The sequence below is a fragment of the Pipistrellus kuhlii genome, unplaced genomic scaffold (genome assembly GCF_014108245.1).
Source record: "Pipistrellus kuhlii isolate mPipKuh1 unplaced genomic scaffold, mPipKuh1.p scaffold_m20_p_21, whole genome shotgun sequence".
Classification (NCBI taxonomy): Eukaryota; Metazoa; Chordata; class Mammalia; order Chiroptera; family Vespertilionidae; genus Pipistrellus; species Pipistrellus kuhlii.
Genome location: NW_023425520.1, coordinates 4,364,367 through 4,380,389, shown reverse-complemented (window position 1 = coordinate 4,380,389; position 16,023 = coordinate 4,364,367). Strand labels below are relative to the sequence as shown.

The following is a 16,023-nucleotide window of genomic DNA, read 5'->3' as shown; positions in this document are numbered from 1 at the left end:
TAAAATAACATAACACATAAAATGTACCATCTTAATTATTTTTATCACATAGTTAAGTAGTGTTAACATTGCTGTGAAACCAATCTCGAGAACTACTTCCATTTTGCAAAACTGAAACTCCATTAAACAACTTCCAATTCCCTCCTCTCAACCCAGCCTCTGGCAACCACCATTCTTTTGTGTTTATATAGCCTGAAATGGAATTGCTGAGTCATATGGTAATCTTATTTTTAATTTTTTGAGAAACCACCCTGCTGTTTTCCATAGGAGTTTCATCCTTTTACATTTCCATCAAGAGTGCACAGGTCTTCTAGTTTCTCCTTGCCAACTCTTAGTTTCTTGCCTTTTCTTTTCTTTTTTAATAGTTGGCACCCTAATAAGTGTGAGGTGGTATCTCACTGTGGTTTTAATTACATTGGAGGTCTTTGTAGATCTTGTTATTGATTTCCAATGCATTACCACTGAGATCAGAGAATATACATGATATACTTTAACTCTTTTTACGTTTATTTGGAATCAAAAAGTACCACGTTCACCAGAAAAGGATGTGTCTTCTGTAGACGTTGCACATCTGTTATGTGAATGTCAGTCCAGACAAGATGACTGACAGTGTTCAAATCTCTTAGGATTTTACTATTTTTATCAGGTCATTCCATTGATTGTTGAAAAAAGGGTGTTATACATTCATTTTAACTCCATTTTTGCTTCATGTGTTTTGAAGCTTTTTTGTGGGCACGTATACATTTATAATTATTATGATTCTCTGATGCATTAAACCTTTCACACAGAAAAAGATCCTTCTTAAACCAACTTCATGTGACATTAAAATAGCATAGCAGTTTTCTTAGGCTTACTATTTGTATGATATATATCCTTTTTCCATCCCTTTGCGTTCAGTATATCTGTGTCTTTCTTTCTTTCGTTCTTTCTTTCTTTCTTTCTTTCTTTCTTTCTTTCTTTCTTTCTTTCTTTCTTTCCTTCCTTCCTTCCTTCCTTCCTTCCTTCCTTCCTTCCTTCCTTCCTTCCTTTCTTTCTTTCTTTCTTTCTTTCTTTCTTTCTTTCTTTCTTTCTTTCTTTCTTTCTTTCTTTCTTTCTTTCTTTTAAATATATTTTTTATTGATTTTTTACAGAGAGGAAGGGAGAGAGATAGAGAGCCAAAAACGTCGATGAGAGAGAAACATCAACCAGCCGCCTCCTGCACATCCCCTACCGGGGATGTGCCCACAGCCAACGTACATGCCCTTGACCGGAATCGAACCCGGGACCTTTCAGTCCGCAGACCGACGCTCTACCACTGAGCCAAACCGGTTTCAGCTGTGTCTTGCTTTCTTAAATGGCATCTCTAATAGACAGTATGTAATTGGGTCTGTTCTTCATCCATTTGAACCATTTCTATCATTGAATTGAAGTGTTTTGAGGATTTACTGGTGTGGTTGCCATGGTGCTTACCACTTATGATTAATGTTGTTTGCACATGTGGAATAAATATATTTTGTTCTAGTATAAGATAAAACAATACTGGAAACTTCTTCAGGAATGAGTTACTTGCTAGTCCCAAGGGCTAAGGGACAAACATGACACAGAAGAAGGAGAGTACCATGGGAGAGCTGGAAGAAAGGTCCAGTTCTTTCTGCTTTAGGTAGTTGGGGTGACGAGAATGTGAGAGGGGTCCTGGGCTGGAGGAGAGTCAGGAAGCCACTGACGCCTATCCCTGCTTTGTCCCCAACAGGTTCCAGTTGCCTCACCCACACTAACAAAGCTGGACAGAGTTCGCCAGCAACCAGCTGCCAGCCTCACAGGGAAGTGTCCACCAGGTACATTCTAACACTGAACTCCAGCCCTTACCCGACTTGTCTCCAGGTGTGCCCAGCCCTCTGATTTCCGAAGTTCCTGGTTCCTTATCTATGGGTATTTATTTATTAGATGGTTCCTGTGTGCCTTGCTCTGTACTGCTGGAGGGCAGGAGGCCCATGCCCTCCGGAGCTGTTCTTCTGAGATGGTATCAGACAGACAATTGAAGGTGACAGAGAGACAGATAGGAACCATGAGGATAATTGAGTGATGGGTGGGACAGAGACTGAGTTGGTGAGGCGTCTGAGGATGTGACCTTGATGCAGAGAGCCATGCACAGTGGTCCTGAGAGGGCACCCCAGCAGCTATGGTCCCAGGGGCGGGGGAGAGCTTGTTTGTGTAAAGCTGAAGGCCAGCCTGGGTGAGTGTGGGGTGAGTTTAAGGTAAAGAGGTCACAAGGGCAGATGAGAGCAGACACTGGACACTACTGAACACTGGAGAGAGCATGTTTCACTTTTTGAGTGAGGTATTCAAGAAAGTAAAGTATCTCAATATTTTGTATTGATTAAATGTTGAATTGATACTATGTTGAATGTTAGGTTAAAAAATGCATAATTAAAATGAATTGGACCCCTCCCCCCCTTTTTTTAAAATTAAATTTATCGAGGTGACATTGGTTAATATGATCATACAGGTTTCAGGTGTGAGTTTCTATGTTACAAGATCCGTATATTGCACTATGTGCCCACCACCCAAAGTCAAATCTTCTCCCTTCACCATATATCAGGACCCCTTTCATCCCCACTCCCCTTTCCCTCTGGAAACTACCACACTGCTCTTTGTGTTCACGTGTTTCAATTTTATATTTTACGTATGAGTGAAATCATATGGTTTTTAGCTTTTTCTGACTGACTAGCAGTCCTGGATTGTGAGAGGGATGTCCCACTGTCCATTTAGGCCCAATCTCAGTAGGATCGGGCCTAAACGGGCAGTTGGACATCCCCCAAGAGGTCCCAGATTGGAGAGAATGCAGGCTGGTCTGAAGAACACCCCCTTTGTGCATAAATTTTGTGCACCAGGTCTCGTGTGTGTGTGTGTGTGTGTGTGTGTGTGTGTGTGTGTGTGTGTATTAGAGGCCGTGTGCATGAATTCATGCATGGGTGGGGTCCAGCGAGCCTGGCCAGGGGGAGGGACCATGGGCGGTTGGCTGGCCTGCCTGCTGGTCAAACTCCTAGGTGAGGGACAATTTGCATATTAGCCTTTTATTATATAGGATATACACTGAGTGGCCAGATTATTTTGCATTCAGAAATCATAATGCCACTCAATGTATATATTTTTAACCTAAAATATCCATGTTAGGAATCGAGTCTAGTGAGGCATGTACCCTCACAAGGAATGGAACCGTGACCTCCTGGTTCATAGCTCAATGCTCAAACACTGAGCCATGTCGACCAGGCTCTTTTTACTCTTTTAACACGGCAACCATGAATTTGAATTTCATGTGGGGCTTGTAATACATTCCTGTTGGCAGTGCTGGTCTAAGATGTGAGTGGATTTTCCTGTTTGGATTCCACTGATGGCGGAAAGAGGCATCCCTTAGCCACCTCTGCCGGCCCCCAGGAGCCCTGTGGTCATTAACTCACCAGATTCTCTCTCTGTTCCCAGGATCCTATCTCTCTGAATATACTGGAGCTTGTATAGAATGCACTGAAGGAGAGGATTTCACCAGTCATCACAACAGCTTCTACTCTTGCCGACCCTGCTCTCATTGCCCTCCAGGTAGAGATGTGGACCTCATGCCTACCGTTAGCGCGCCGGGCAAAGAGATGATAATTGCATGGAACAGGGGATCATAAACCTAATTGCCAGCCCACCGTGACCTTCATCATATCCCGTTTCATGATATGACTTAGGCCAATAAAATAAAATGAAGACAAAATTATTTTTATAATGCATGCCACCCAGGAGGGGCATCTTTTAAACCATCAGATGAAAGTGGTGGGAAAATAACCTGCCACTCAAAGGGAGGACTCTGGCCACACCCTGAAAGGGGTGGCTGAGTGGAAAAGCACCGGTTTGGAGCCGAGATAAGGGACTTGTCCTGGCCAGACCCCTCTGCGCCCTGTGCGCCCTGGCAGGCGCTCCGTCTTCCTCAGCCACCGCGGCCTAAGGCCCCTCTGCAGGGTTAAGTCTGCGGAAGTCACCCAAGGGTTCCTCCGCACCCAGGGTTTCTCAGGTTACACACGACGCTTCTTCTTTTTTTTCCTTTCTTTTTTTTTTTTTTTTTTTTTAATATATTTTATTGATTTTTTTACAGAGAGGAAGAGAGGGATAGAGAGTTAGAAACATCAATGAGAGAGAACCATCAATCAACTGCCTCCTGCACAGCCCCCACTGGGGATGTGCCCGCAACCAAGGTATATGCCCTTGACTGGAATCGAACCCTGGACCCTTCAGTTCGCAGGCCTACGCTCTATCCACTGAGCCAAACCGGTTTCGGCCACCCGACCCTTCTTAATCACCCTGTGAGCCAAAAGATATTTCCTCCCAATCCTGATATATTAATAGTAAGTAAAGAATCATGGTCATCATGGTCATCATTTTATGCACGCGGCTGTGGCGGGCAGGTGACCAGTGGCGGTCCTTTTTGCACCTCACAGATATTGCTGCAGAAACTAACCCTCAAATCTATGGCCCACTGAGTGAAGCCGAGTGTGTGTGTGTGTGTGTGTGTGTGTGTGTGTGTTGGGGGGTTGGGGGGTGAAAAATGGTTTGAGGACACGTGACGGAAACATAACCCCCAAATCTTACCCTTTATTTCAGATAAAGTAGAAACAGCTCCGTGTACCAGGACCAAGGACACCCAGTGTCAGTGCAAGAATGGCACTTACGAGGATAAGGATTCTCCTGAGTTCTGCCTACCGTGCAGCCATCGGTAAGACATGGAGGCCTGCCTTGGCCATCTGCGTGGCTTCACGCCCCTCCCCCCCCTTCCCATCCCTCCTTTCCACTGGGCACAGGAGGCCGCTAATCAGGCCTATGAGCCTGTCAGTGGCCCATGCAAAGCTATAGATTTTCTTACTACCAGAAGGAAGGAATTGTGTACCCTGCAGACATACTTGCCATCATCTTTATAGAAATTCAATCACAAAAAGTTTTTGCTTTTTTTAAATTTTTTTGTTGTGTTTGTTTTTTGGTGCCGGCATGAGCCCATGAACACATACGCGTCCACAGCCAAGTCATAATGAACCGAGCCTATAGCTCCTTCAGGGGTGCCAGCTCCACCACCTTCTCCCAGGGCCCTGTTTTCCCTGTTATTGGGATTTAGGGGCCAATAGTAATGTGCTCTTTTACAGTGTGGCTGTGCTTGGTGGGGACAGTCAACAGGTGGAGGACAAGAGGGTCCTTGTATTGAGGGTTGACTAGAGAATGAGGCTCAGCTTGTGGCTGGAGTGAGCTGCTGCCTCACTCGTGCTCCCCCTGCAGGTCAGGGGAGCTCAGTGTAGGCCTTGTAGAGAAGGTCCAGCTCCTGTGGGCTCAGCTCTGAACACTTAACTGGAGCCCTTGAGGGCAGAAGGTGGCATCAGGTCCCTCCTGAACCTGGCAAAGGGGTGAGAGGGCCCATCGGGCAGACAGGAGAAGGCTGTTCTTTTTCCACTCTCTCTCCCGTCAGGGGACACTGGGTGCGGGGTTGCTCCTTCTTTCTCTTCCTCTTACCGCGCAGAACCCCTTCATATCCTCCTTGTGTTTGAACCCAGGTGCCCTGATGGCAAGGTCAAGGCCAAGGCCTGTGGCCCCTGGAACGACCTTGAGTGTGTGGACCAACGATCAGGTACCCAGGCCTATGGGGAGGCCCCAGTTCCTGGAGAGCCAGTGACCAGCAGCCTGGAGGCACCCACTGCTCCCTCTCTCTCCTCAGGCATACCATGGTGGATAATCTTTCTTATCTGCATCTCGGTGCTTATAGTCCTGGCGCTGATTGGACTATATTGTTGCAAGAGATATAACCTAGGTGAGGTTGGTGGGAGCGATGGGCGGTGCTGGCACTCTCTGCTGTTCCCTCACTTCCTGCCCCTCCGCCTTCCAAACCTCTGGGTCTTTCTGGCCTGGCTGTGATCTTGTTCGCAGGGATCACCCCTCTACCTCCCACCTCTGGAGGACTGAGATCATATCAGTCCCCCTCTCTTGGGGCTGATGATCACCTCCTCTCCCTACCAAGTCTGGGAGGGCAGGCCAGGTCTTCACGTCCACAGGGCCCCCAGCCGAGGCAGAGGGGTGGTCAGAGCCTCCACTGGGTGAGAAGAGTCAGGAGGAGAAGGTCAGGGGTGGGCTGTGGTACAGCTTTGGTCAGAGAGAACCCAACAGAGGTTTGCTATGTGCTTACTTTTACTTCTTTCCCTCATTTCTTCCCCTTCCTGAGGTTGTCCCAGAGTTGGATTGCCCTTCCCTGTCACCAGACCCAAGGCACCTTGTCAGTGTCTGAGCCCCAGCCCATGCCCTTCCCAGCAGGGCGACCCTGCAGAGAGGGTCTGCCCACGCTAAGACAGATACTCTTCTCTTCTAGGTTCCGGAGTGGCCACCAAGATCACGCGCAGAGTGAGTGGGTTTCTCCAGGCCCCGAGGAACTGCTTCCTGCCCAGAATAGGGCCTGGGTGGGCGTGGCCCAGTTTGTCCCGTGCTGCTATCCCCGCTCTCTAAACTTTAGAGTCTAAAGCAACCCTGTCTTTCTCGCTGCTCTTGACGCCCAGACCCACAGCCCTGCACTCTGGGCTGTGGGGGTGTCAGGCAGGTGTGCTGAACCCTCTTAGCACAGCACCAGGGTCCTGGTGCTAACAACAAAGTCCTGGAGGTGCTGAGCCTCTGCCAACCTGAGGGGAGGGGAACATAGGAGGGGATGGGCAGCAGAAGCTACGTGTCCCCTGAGACCCTTCATGGAGCCTGGGGGCGGACTCCTGAGTCAGCTCTTTCCTTCCCAAGGGCTGGTTTTGGCGCTCACAAACCACAGGAGATACTGAGGCTCTGGACAATGCCCACAACCAGGCCATAAACAACAGAGATTCGCTGTCCTCTGAGCAGGAACAGGAAGAGCTGGTACAGCCCACAGAAGAAGCACAGCATCTACTGGTGAGTGGGGGCGGCCATTCCAGGCCCTGGCCTTTGTGCTGGCCCAGGACTGTGTTAGAAACAGGGAAAGGCCAGTGCTGGTCAGGACTGCTGTCCTGGGGAAGGATGGTTCAGGACTGCACTGCAGGGAGCTGTTAGCTCTGTGGAATGGCTGGGTGTTCTTATCTGTCCAGATGTTACAATATCCCAGAGTCCGGAACAGGCAGGCACAGGATGACTGACTGAATGAGGGCTGCAGATAGTCCTCTGTGTCGTTGTAAAATAACTTAGTAAGCTTTTCCTTGTAACAATAGGAATATTAGACTTATTACAAAATTTTTATTACATTGAACCTATCTCTATATATAAAAGCCTAAGCGACCAGTCGCTATGATGTGCCCTGACCACGAGGAGGCAGACACTCAGTGCACAGGAAAGGCTCCCTCATGTCTGGATGGGGCTGAAAACAGCTCTCTGACATCCCCCGAGGGGTCATGGATTTTGAGAGGGTGCAGGCCAGGCCAAGGGACCCCACCGGTGCACGAATCCATGCACTGGGCCTCTAGTATGAGAATAAATCTTAGTCAAGATATCTAATCCTATTTGTATGGTGGCATTTAGAAATAGAATTTCTGGGCCCACACACGTGCATACAGTTTGGGTTCAAATCAGTTCATGAGTTTTAATATGACATTGAGTGGTAAACCTGTAGAAATAATTAATTTTTATTCCTCAGAAGCTTAGGAAGTCATTCCCCTTAACATAAGATGAAATTCACTAATTTTTTAGAGTTTTAAAATTTATGATCATTTTTAGCATATAGCATTGTTATCTAAATGGAATTGGTCTTGTGACCTGCTGTGACAGGCAGAGTGTGAATTGTTCTGAGTCATTCATTGTCTCTTTCCTCCAACCCCATTGCAGCAGATTCTCTCATTTCCCTTGGCTTTTGGTTCCTCCTTTATCAGATGTGAAATGTTTACAAAGACTTTCCTGTTTCCTTTGTTTCTTTCCTCCAATTACAGTATGCTCTTTTTAACATTTTTAAAAAAATTGATTTTAGAGAGAGGAAGGGAGAGGGATAGAGAGACATAAACATCAATGATGAGAGAAACATTGATAGGTTGCCTCTTGGGATCAAGGTCACAACCCCAGACATGTGAATTTTACATCATAAGATCTCTTGTTCATGGATCAACACTCAACCACTGAGTCACACCAGCCGGGCTACAGTATGCTCTTTTTAAATATATATATATATATATATTTAAATACATTTTTATTGATTTCAGAGAGGAAAGGAGAGGGAAAGAGAGATAGAAACATCAATGATGAGAGATTCATTGATTGCCTGCCTCTTGCACGCCCCCCATTGGGGGTCAAGCTCACAACCCAGCATGTGTCCTTGACCGGAATCGAACCTGGACCTTTCAGTCCACAAGTCGATGCTCTATCCACTGAGCCAAACCGGCCAGGGCACAGTATGCTCTTTTAAAATAAAGTAAAAAAGGAAACAAACAAACCAAAAAGGCCAATAACCCCTCGATCTTGATTAATCACTTTCACATTTTTTTAAAGTAGTGCTTATCCACTGTGAGAAAAAGTAAATCATACAGAAAGGTTCTCAGGGAGAAACCTCCTGCAGTCTTCCTTCCGCCCCCCTACTGTTTTATTTCCGATAATCATGAGAGACATTCTTTTCCCCCCGATGATTTTATTTTGAAACTTTTATTATTTTTTTTAATTAAAATTTTTTATTGTTTAAAGTACTGCATATGTCTCCTTTCCCCCCATTGATCTCTCCCTGGCCATTCCCACCCCCCCCCCCCCCCCACTCGTGCCCTAACACCCCTCTCCCTACTGTGTCCATGGGTTATGCTTATATGAAGGCATACAGTCCTTTGGTTGATCTCCTACCCCTCCTCACCACACCCCCTTGCCCCTGCCTTCCCTCTGAGGATAGATGGTCTGTTCGAACTTCTATGTCTCTGGATCTATTTTTGTTCATCAGCTTATGTTCATTATATTCCACAAATGAATGATATTTATCTTTCTCCGACTGGTGAGAAAATTCTTTGCTGAAATCTTTATGCATATGCTATCTATATACAATATTCTACCAAATGAAACTTTTTAATATCCGAGAGTGCTCATACCTATTCCTTACCTTGCTGAAATATGTTATTTTACGCATATAAAATTTAGAATTATTTTATAAGATTTTCTCCACCCAATCTCCATAGAAGTCATTGGACCTTTAAAAAAATATATTACCTTACATTAATTCAGGAAGAATTGAGATCTTTCAACATTCAATATTTTTCTTATCAAGGAAGATAGCATTTCAGATCAGGGGCTTTATTATGACTCAGTTAAGATTTACGTTTTTCTTCTGATTCATTCCTGTTTCTACTAAAAGCTGTTTCTTTGTATCTTATGTGTTTTTCGACCCTTACTGGTTGGATCCCGTTGCAATTCTGTTTTCTAATTTATTGTTTCTAGTATGTTTATTAACATTCACCAAGATATGCATTTATTTATTTATTTATTATTTATTTTTATCTCAGAGAGGAAGGGAGAGGGAGAGAGAGAGAAATGTCAATGACGAGAGAGAATCATTGATCTGCTGCCTCCTGCACACCCCACACTGGGGACCGAGCCCGCACCCCAGGCACGTGCCCTGACCGAGCATCGAACTGTGACCTCCCGGTTCATAGGTAGATGCTCAACCCCTGAGCCATGCCAGCGGGGCACACATGTATCTTTTTAGTATTGTAGCTTGTACCTTAGGGTTTTAAAAATTTATAATCATGTCTACAATCATGAGTATTTCTGCGCCTCCCACAAGTCCTGCCTCCTTTGTTTCCAGAACTGACAATGTTCACAGGTGCTTAGAGAAGGCGCGTGTCCGATCCTGACTGGATTTCACTGGGAAGGCCTTCAATACTTCACCTCAAGGAACGATGTTGACTCTTGTTTTCATATAGAAAATCTTATTATGGATGCAGCCCCCTATTTTAAAAAATATATATTTTATTGATTTTTTTAACAGAGAGGAAGAGAGAGGGATAGAGAGTTAGAAACATCGATGAGAGAGAATCATCGATCAGCTGCCTCCTGCACACCCTCCACTGGGGATGTGCCTGCAACCAAGGTATGTGCCCCTGACAGGAATCGAACCCGGCACCCTTCAGTCCGCAGGCTGACGCTCTATCCACTGAGCCAAACCGGTTTCGGCCCAGCCCCCTATTTTTGAGATGTTTTTTAAAATCAAAATTCATGTTTAATTTTACAAAATGCCTTTTCAGTCTCCATGGAGACAATCTATTAGTTTCATTTTCTTATTTAGATTATCAGTATGGTACAGTATTAGTGATCAAAGCACCTCCAGCTTTGTGGAAGAAGTCTTACATAGATTTTGCAAAGTGTCCTCATATATATTCTTTTTAAAAAATATATATTTTTTCATTTATTTCAGAGAGGAATGGAGAAGGAGAGATAGAAACATCAATGATGAGAATCATTGATAGGCTGCCTCCTGCACGCCCCCTACTGGGGATCAAGCCCGCAACCCGGTCATGTGCCCTTGACCAGAATCAAACCCTCTCAGTTCGCAGACCGATGCTCTATTCTAGGGGTGTCGAACACAATCAGAGAAGGGGCCAAAATCTAAAATCCTGCCTAAATCGCGGGCCAAATGGTTTACTGAACAGTCATAAACTGTCATTGTGATGGAAACGCAGCGGAGTGCAGTGATGACAGCGCGGTGCGGGCCACATTGCAAGGCCTGGCGGGACGGATTTGGCCCGCGGGCCTTGTGTTTGACACATGTGCTCTATCCACTGAGCAAAACTGGCTAGGGCTATATTCTTCATTTCAGTCACATGCATGCCTGGGAGGGAGTGATTGTCTCCTGATGGGGTGGGTGGGAACGGACTAGAAAAGCAGGAGGCAGCTGTGCAGGGCGCTGGGAATTTCCATGTGTTGAGTGGGTGATGGTTGCTCAGGTGTGTACAGTTGTCAGAGCTGGAACTGACACTTAAGGGGTGAGCGCTGCCCCAGGGGGCGGGGCCTGCAGGGAGCACACAAGGACACAGGCTGAGAGGCACAGCAGGGAGGTTCCTCTTTGTCTCTACAGAGACCGGGAAGGAGGGGCTGCCCCAGCTCACACAGCTGGCTGATGGTCAGTCTCACTCCTGGAATCCAGGACTCCTGACTAGAACCCAGGGGGTTTTCCACTCTATTTTACAGGGTCGGGCAGGCCCAGATGGGTCTCCGATGACAAGGAAGCTGCTGGTTCCAGCGAACAACGAGAACCCCATAGAAAGTGAGTGATTTGTTCCCCAACAGAGGAACAGTGTCCTAACTGCTGTCCCTGTAGCTGTCACGGCAGTACAGAGCCAGGGACGCTGGAAACCGGGGGGGCCTATGCTGATTGTCACTGGGCCATTAGGACAGTAAATCCCCTCCCCTCCTCTCTCCCTCCACACCCTTCTTCCCACTGCACCCCATCCCATCTCATCACAGCGATGTTCCTTACAGCCCTGTCCTTCTCTCCACCACCTTCCCCCTTCCCTGGCTGCTCAGGGCCAGGCTCACCGCGCTGAGGGCACCTAAGGGGCTGGCACTGTCCAGCAGGCCCAGGGGGCTACCGAGCAGCTGACCTCTGGCGAGGCCAGATTTAAAGAGCTGTAATTATAAACCACAGCTCAGGCTTTCCATACTAGAACAAAAAAGGGGATATAAAATATTCCCTGGTAATTTTTTTTTTTTTTTTGGTTATTGGTTGCCTGTAAAGATAATATTTTGTAAGTATTGAATTAGTACCAGATAGTATTAAAATTAATATTGCCTGTTCCTTTTTATCTTCTCCAATCTAGCTATTAGAAAAACATAAATAAGTGGTCCTGGCTCGCCTCATATTTCCGTGGGTCCGTGGTGTGCAGTGCGTTCCACGCACGTCTCATTGCACCCTCAGCACAGGCCCATGAAACGGGTGGAGTTTGCTCTGCTTCCGGGTTAGATTCTTGCTCAGAGTCTGCTTGTCCCCGTCTTACTCTGCCAGTTCGGTGGGTGAGGCGAGCTGGGTGTGGAGCCCGCGGTCATCCCCCTCCAAGCTTATTGATTTCAGAGAGGAAGGGAGAGGGGTAGAGATAGAAGGGACAGGCGCAGATGTGGCAGCCCCGGACCTTACGCTCAGGAGAAGTGCAGGCTCCCTCCTCTGAGGGCCTGCTGCACTACAGTCTGTCCCACTCTCTGTCTCCCACCACATACTCCTCTTTCCCTCTATCCATGATGTCCATCTCCCCTCCCAGGTGGCTATCAGCCTTCCCTTAAAGCAGAATTCTCTTGTCGATCTTGACTCCGAAGTGCCATGGCCACAAGTGAGGCCCAGACTGGCCTGATTCTAGTACTGTTTACTGATGGGGAGCAGGTAAGGGATGAAGAGCAACAGGTAACCAGCAGGAGGCACTCCAGTATACAGTTCCCCTTTTTGTTGTTAATCCTCACAGGAGGGTATTTTTCCCATTGATTTTAGACTCTAAAATTTAGATGGAAGGAAGAGGAGACAGAGAGAGAGAAACATTGATGTGAGAGAGACTATCAATTGGCTGCCTCCTACATGCGTCCTGACCAGAGCCTGGGATTGAGCCCACAACAAAAATACATGTCCTTGACTGTAATCGCACCCAAGACCCTTCCCTTTGTGGGCTGACACTCTAACCACCAGCTAGGTCTATATCTGCCCTTTTTGCTGGTTTTCCTCTGCCTCACCAGACTGTCTCTGTGGCTTTTCCCCATTTAGCCCTGAGGGAGAGCTTCTTGGTCTTCTCAGAGTTCGTGCCCTTGCGTCGCCAGAAGCGATTCATGAAGTTGGTGGGCCTCACAGAAAATGATATCTACATCGCCCAAAACCAAGAGTCGCACCCCCGGGATGCCTTGTATGAAATGCTGAACATCTGGCTCTACATCAACGGGAAGGCTGCCTCCGTCAACACCCTACTGAAGTCCTTGGAAGATATGAAGGAAATGCATGTGAAGGAGATGATTGAGGAGCGCCTGCTGAGGTCCGGAAAGTATGTCTATGAAGGAGGTGAAGCAGGTTCTGCTGTTTCCAGTGAAAACGATGACCTTCGGAGACCAGAGGTTTCCTAGTTTACCTTTTCTCCTGAAGGGGAAATAAGACTGGACACTACATGCCTGGCCAGTGCGGCTCAGTGGTTGAGCATCCACGTATGAATCAGAAGGTTGCGGTTCCATTCCCTGGCAGGGCACATGCCCGGATTGCAGGCTGGATCCCCAGTGGGGGCTGTGTGGGAGGCAGCTGCTCCATGATTCTCTCTTACCACTGAGGTTTCTATCTCTACCCCTCTCCCTTCCTCTCTGAAATCAATAAGCTTGGAGAAATTTCTCTTCAAATTGGTTCATAGGCCAATGCTCAACCTCTGAGCCACACCAGCAGGGCCTGGCATTTTTTCATTCTAATAGACTTGCACTTTTTTTTTTACTTGTTACTTAATGTTTTGTATAATTCACAAAACATTTGTGTTGTTATATGTCCAAGTTTTTGCCTAACTGTGATAGGGCTCTATTTTATTTTTGAAAACATGTTTTTCTATTATTATTGTATTATTTTTTGTGAACTTATTTTTGCCCTATCCTGTATATATTTATATGGTTACCAGATTGATCCCATGCATTAACCTAAATGGGAGAAGGGAACAAAAGTGCACAAGAATCACCGCACGTCTGGGGATGGTGCTCCCGGCTCCCTGCTCCCTCAGGTGCACTTTGAACTTGTCCAGCATTAGGTGACTGGCCATTTCTGCAGCAGGATGGGGAACGTCCGGCCCTCGGGCCCTGCAAGGCCGGCAAAACCATTTGGTCTGGCCCTGCCAACGGTAACCACAAGTAGAACTTGAAATTTAAGAAATCTAGCTTTTTCATAGCAATATACATTTATATTTAGTGGATCATAATAATAATGTAAATTTTTAGGGACAAGCAAGAATGTCCATTATGGGACGTTCATAAAATATACTTTAAGTGCCCTGCGAAGGTTCTAGAACATCTTAAGTGCTGTAGGCATTTGGATGATAGAACTCAAGAACTGGAAATTTTGTCCAGGACAGTATCTAGTACATGACGGGATAGACATGTATGCTTCCCGTCAGCTGCCCCTGGCCCGTCTGCCAGTATGGCGGGGACTCCTAGGACAGGCAGCGCAGGCAGCCTGGGAGTGCGGCTGTGAAAGTGTTAACACACTGTGGCTAAACTACTGCGATCAGGGATGATGAGGCGGGGTGCGATGAGACGATTCCTCGCGACGTGGGTGACCTTGCCTCGGATAATTGGCAACGATGTTGTCGACTTCCTTGCCGACACAGATGACATCTCCAACCTTTATCCACATGTCTACCATCAACAATTCTCAAAAAAAACACACCCAAAACTGAATCTCGGGGGAAGACTAAGGAGATTACTATACAAAGAAAAGATCTCTAGAGCCAATGATACAAATGCCGGATATGTTTCAAATCCAAGATGCAAGATTAGAAACAGCGATCAAAGCAAAATCATTGCGTTGCTGACGACACACCCACTGGGTAGTTATTACAACTTAAGGACGTGACGTCCTACAAATGGCGACTACAAAGAAAACAAATGTTAACGCAGAGTGTTACGACAGCGGACATAAGAGGTGCTGTCCAGCGGGCCGTTTTCGCTGGTGGGATAACTGCAGCGTTGGACCTGCCAGAGGAACTGCTGTCAGTGGAAGCCACGCAGGGCGCTACACGAGGGGAGGACTTGTGCGAGAGACTGTTTTAGCAATGAAAAGTTTTAAGCTGACATTTGAAAAGTTAAGTGGCCTCCCTATCGATGTAGGAGCTACAGCCATGGCTGGCTCCCAAAAAGGGAGAATTGGCATCTGTCAAGAAAGAATTGAACTGTCTCAGTCTTGATCCAAGTGGCTTAATTATAAGCCACTGACTGCATCCGACACCAAGAGTCTCTGCACAGTGGGTGCGGCTCAACAACGATATGTCAACTGCAGTGTCATGCATACGTGTTGTCAAAAGCAGAGAGTTTAGCCCTGGCCAGTTTTCCTCAGTGATTAGCACATCGGCACGCTGAGGGAACGGTCAAGGTTCGATTCCCAGTCAAGAGCATGTATCTCAGTTGCAGTTTCGTTCTTTTTTCTTTAATCCTCACCTGAGGATAGTTTTCCATTGATTTTTAGGGAAAGTGGGAAAGAGGGAGAGACAAAAGAAAAATATCGATGTGAGAGAAACACATTGATTGCTTTCGCCCAAACCTGCATGCGCCCAAACCAGGCCCGGACCAGGGAGGAGCCTGCAATTAGGTATGTGCCCTTGACCGGAATCAAACCCAGGACCCTTTGGTCCACAGGCCATCATTCTACCCACTGAGCAAAACAGGCTAAGGCCCTTAGTTGCAGTTTCAATTCCTGGTCCCAGTCAGGGTGCAAGAGAGAGATAACCAATAGTTGTATGTCTCTCCTCCTTCACCCCTCATTTCCACTCTCTAAAAAAAAAAAATCAATTAAAAAAAATATATATACATACATACATACATACATACACACATACACACACACACACATATATATATATATATATATATATATATATATCTTCTCTCCATGGGTGAGGATTTTAAAAAGCAAAGCAATAAATAAATAAATAAATAGCAGAGGGTTAAACAGCTGCCAGTTTAAGGAGTTACTAAATGACCTTGACTCTGAGTACGGTGACCTTGTTTATCACTGTGAAGTGTGGCGGCTGAGTCCCATGAGGTTTTATGAACTGCGGGAAGTCAGGCAGTTCTGTTCCCAACCTCGATCCTTGTCTTCTCATATATATGAATTTATTCGAGAGACCTTCACTGTGCTGTGAAAAGCCAATGTATTAAAGCGATGAAACCACGTGCCTTTCTTAAAGAAGCAAAGCAAGCAAACCTATGCATCTGGCTTAAGAAGAGCCAATCTGAAGAGCCGGTTGGGTGGGGGTCCGAGGCGCTATATATACAGCCTCCTGTTTATAGGTCTCAGAACTCCTTTGCGGATTGTTTTGGTACGGATTCATTCCTGAGGCCCTTTTTCCT

The 16,023-nt window shown here is 46.5% G+C and overlaps 1 protein-coding gene across 2 annotated transcripts in view; it reads left to right on the top strand.

The window, feature by feature from the left end:
* TNFRSF10B (TNF receptor superfamily member 10b) overlaps positions 1 to 15,844 on the top strand; it is a 28,966-nt gene extending 13,122 nt beyond the window's left edge. The window contains exons 2-10 of one of the 2 annotated variants that reach the window (XM_045585904.1): positions 1,730 to 1,814; positions 3,460 to 3,573; positions 4,618 to 4,729; positions 5,553 to 5,626; positions 5,714 to 5,806; positions 6,359 to 6,390; positions 6,772 to 6,918; positions 11,149 to 11,224; positions 12,704 to 15,844. In XM_045585904.1, the coding sequence (XP_045441860.1) occupies positions 1,730 to 1,814; positions 3,460 to 3,573; positions 4,618 to 4,729; positions 5,553 to 5,626; positions 5,714 to 5,806; positions 6,359 to 6,390; positions 6,772 to 6,918; positions 11,149 to 11,224; positions 12,704 to 13,053 (1,083 nt within the window). In that variant the 3' untranslated portion in view covers positions 13,054 to 15,844. Of the gene's footprint in view, positions 1 to 1,729; positions 1,815 to 3,459; positions 3,574 to 4,617; positions 4,730 to 5,552; positions 5,807 to 6,358; positions 6,391 to 6,771; positions 6,919 to 11,148; positions 11,225 to 12,703 lie in introns of both variants that reach the window. The other variant, XM_045585903.1, reaches the window with a different exon arrangement.
* The last annotated feature ends 179 nt before the right edge of the window (positions 15,845 to 16,023 follow it).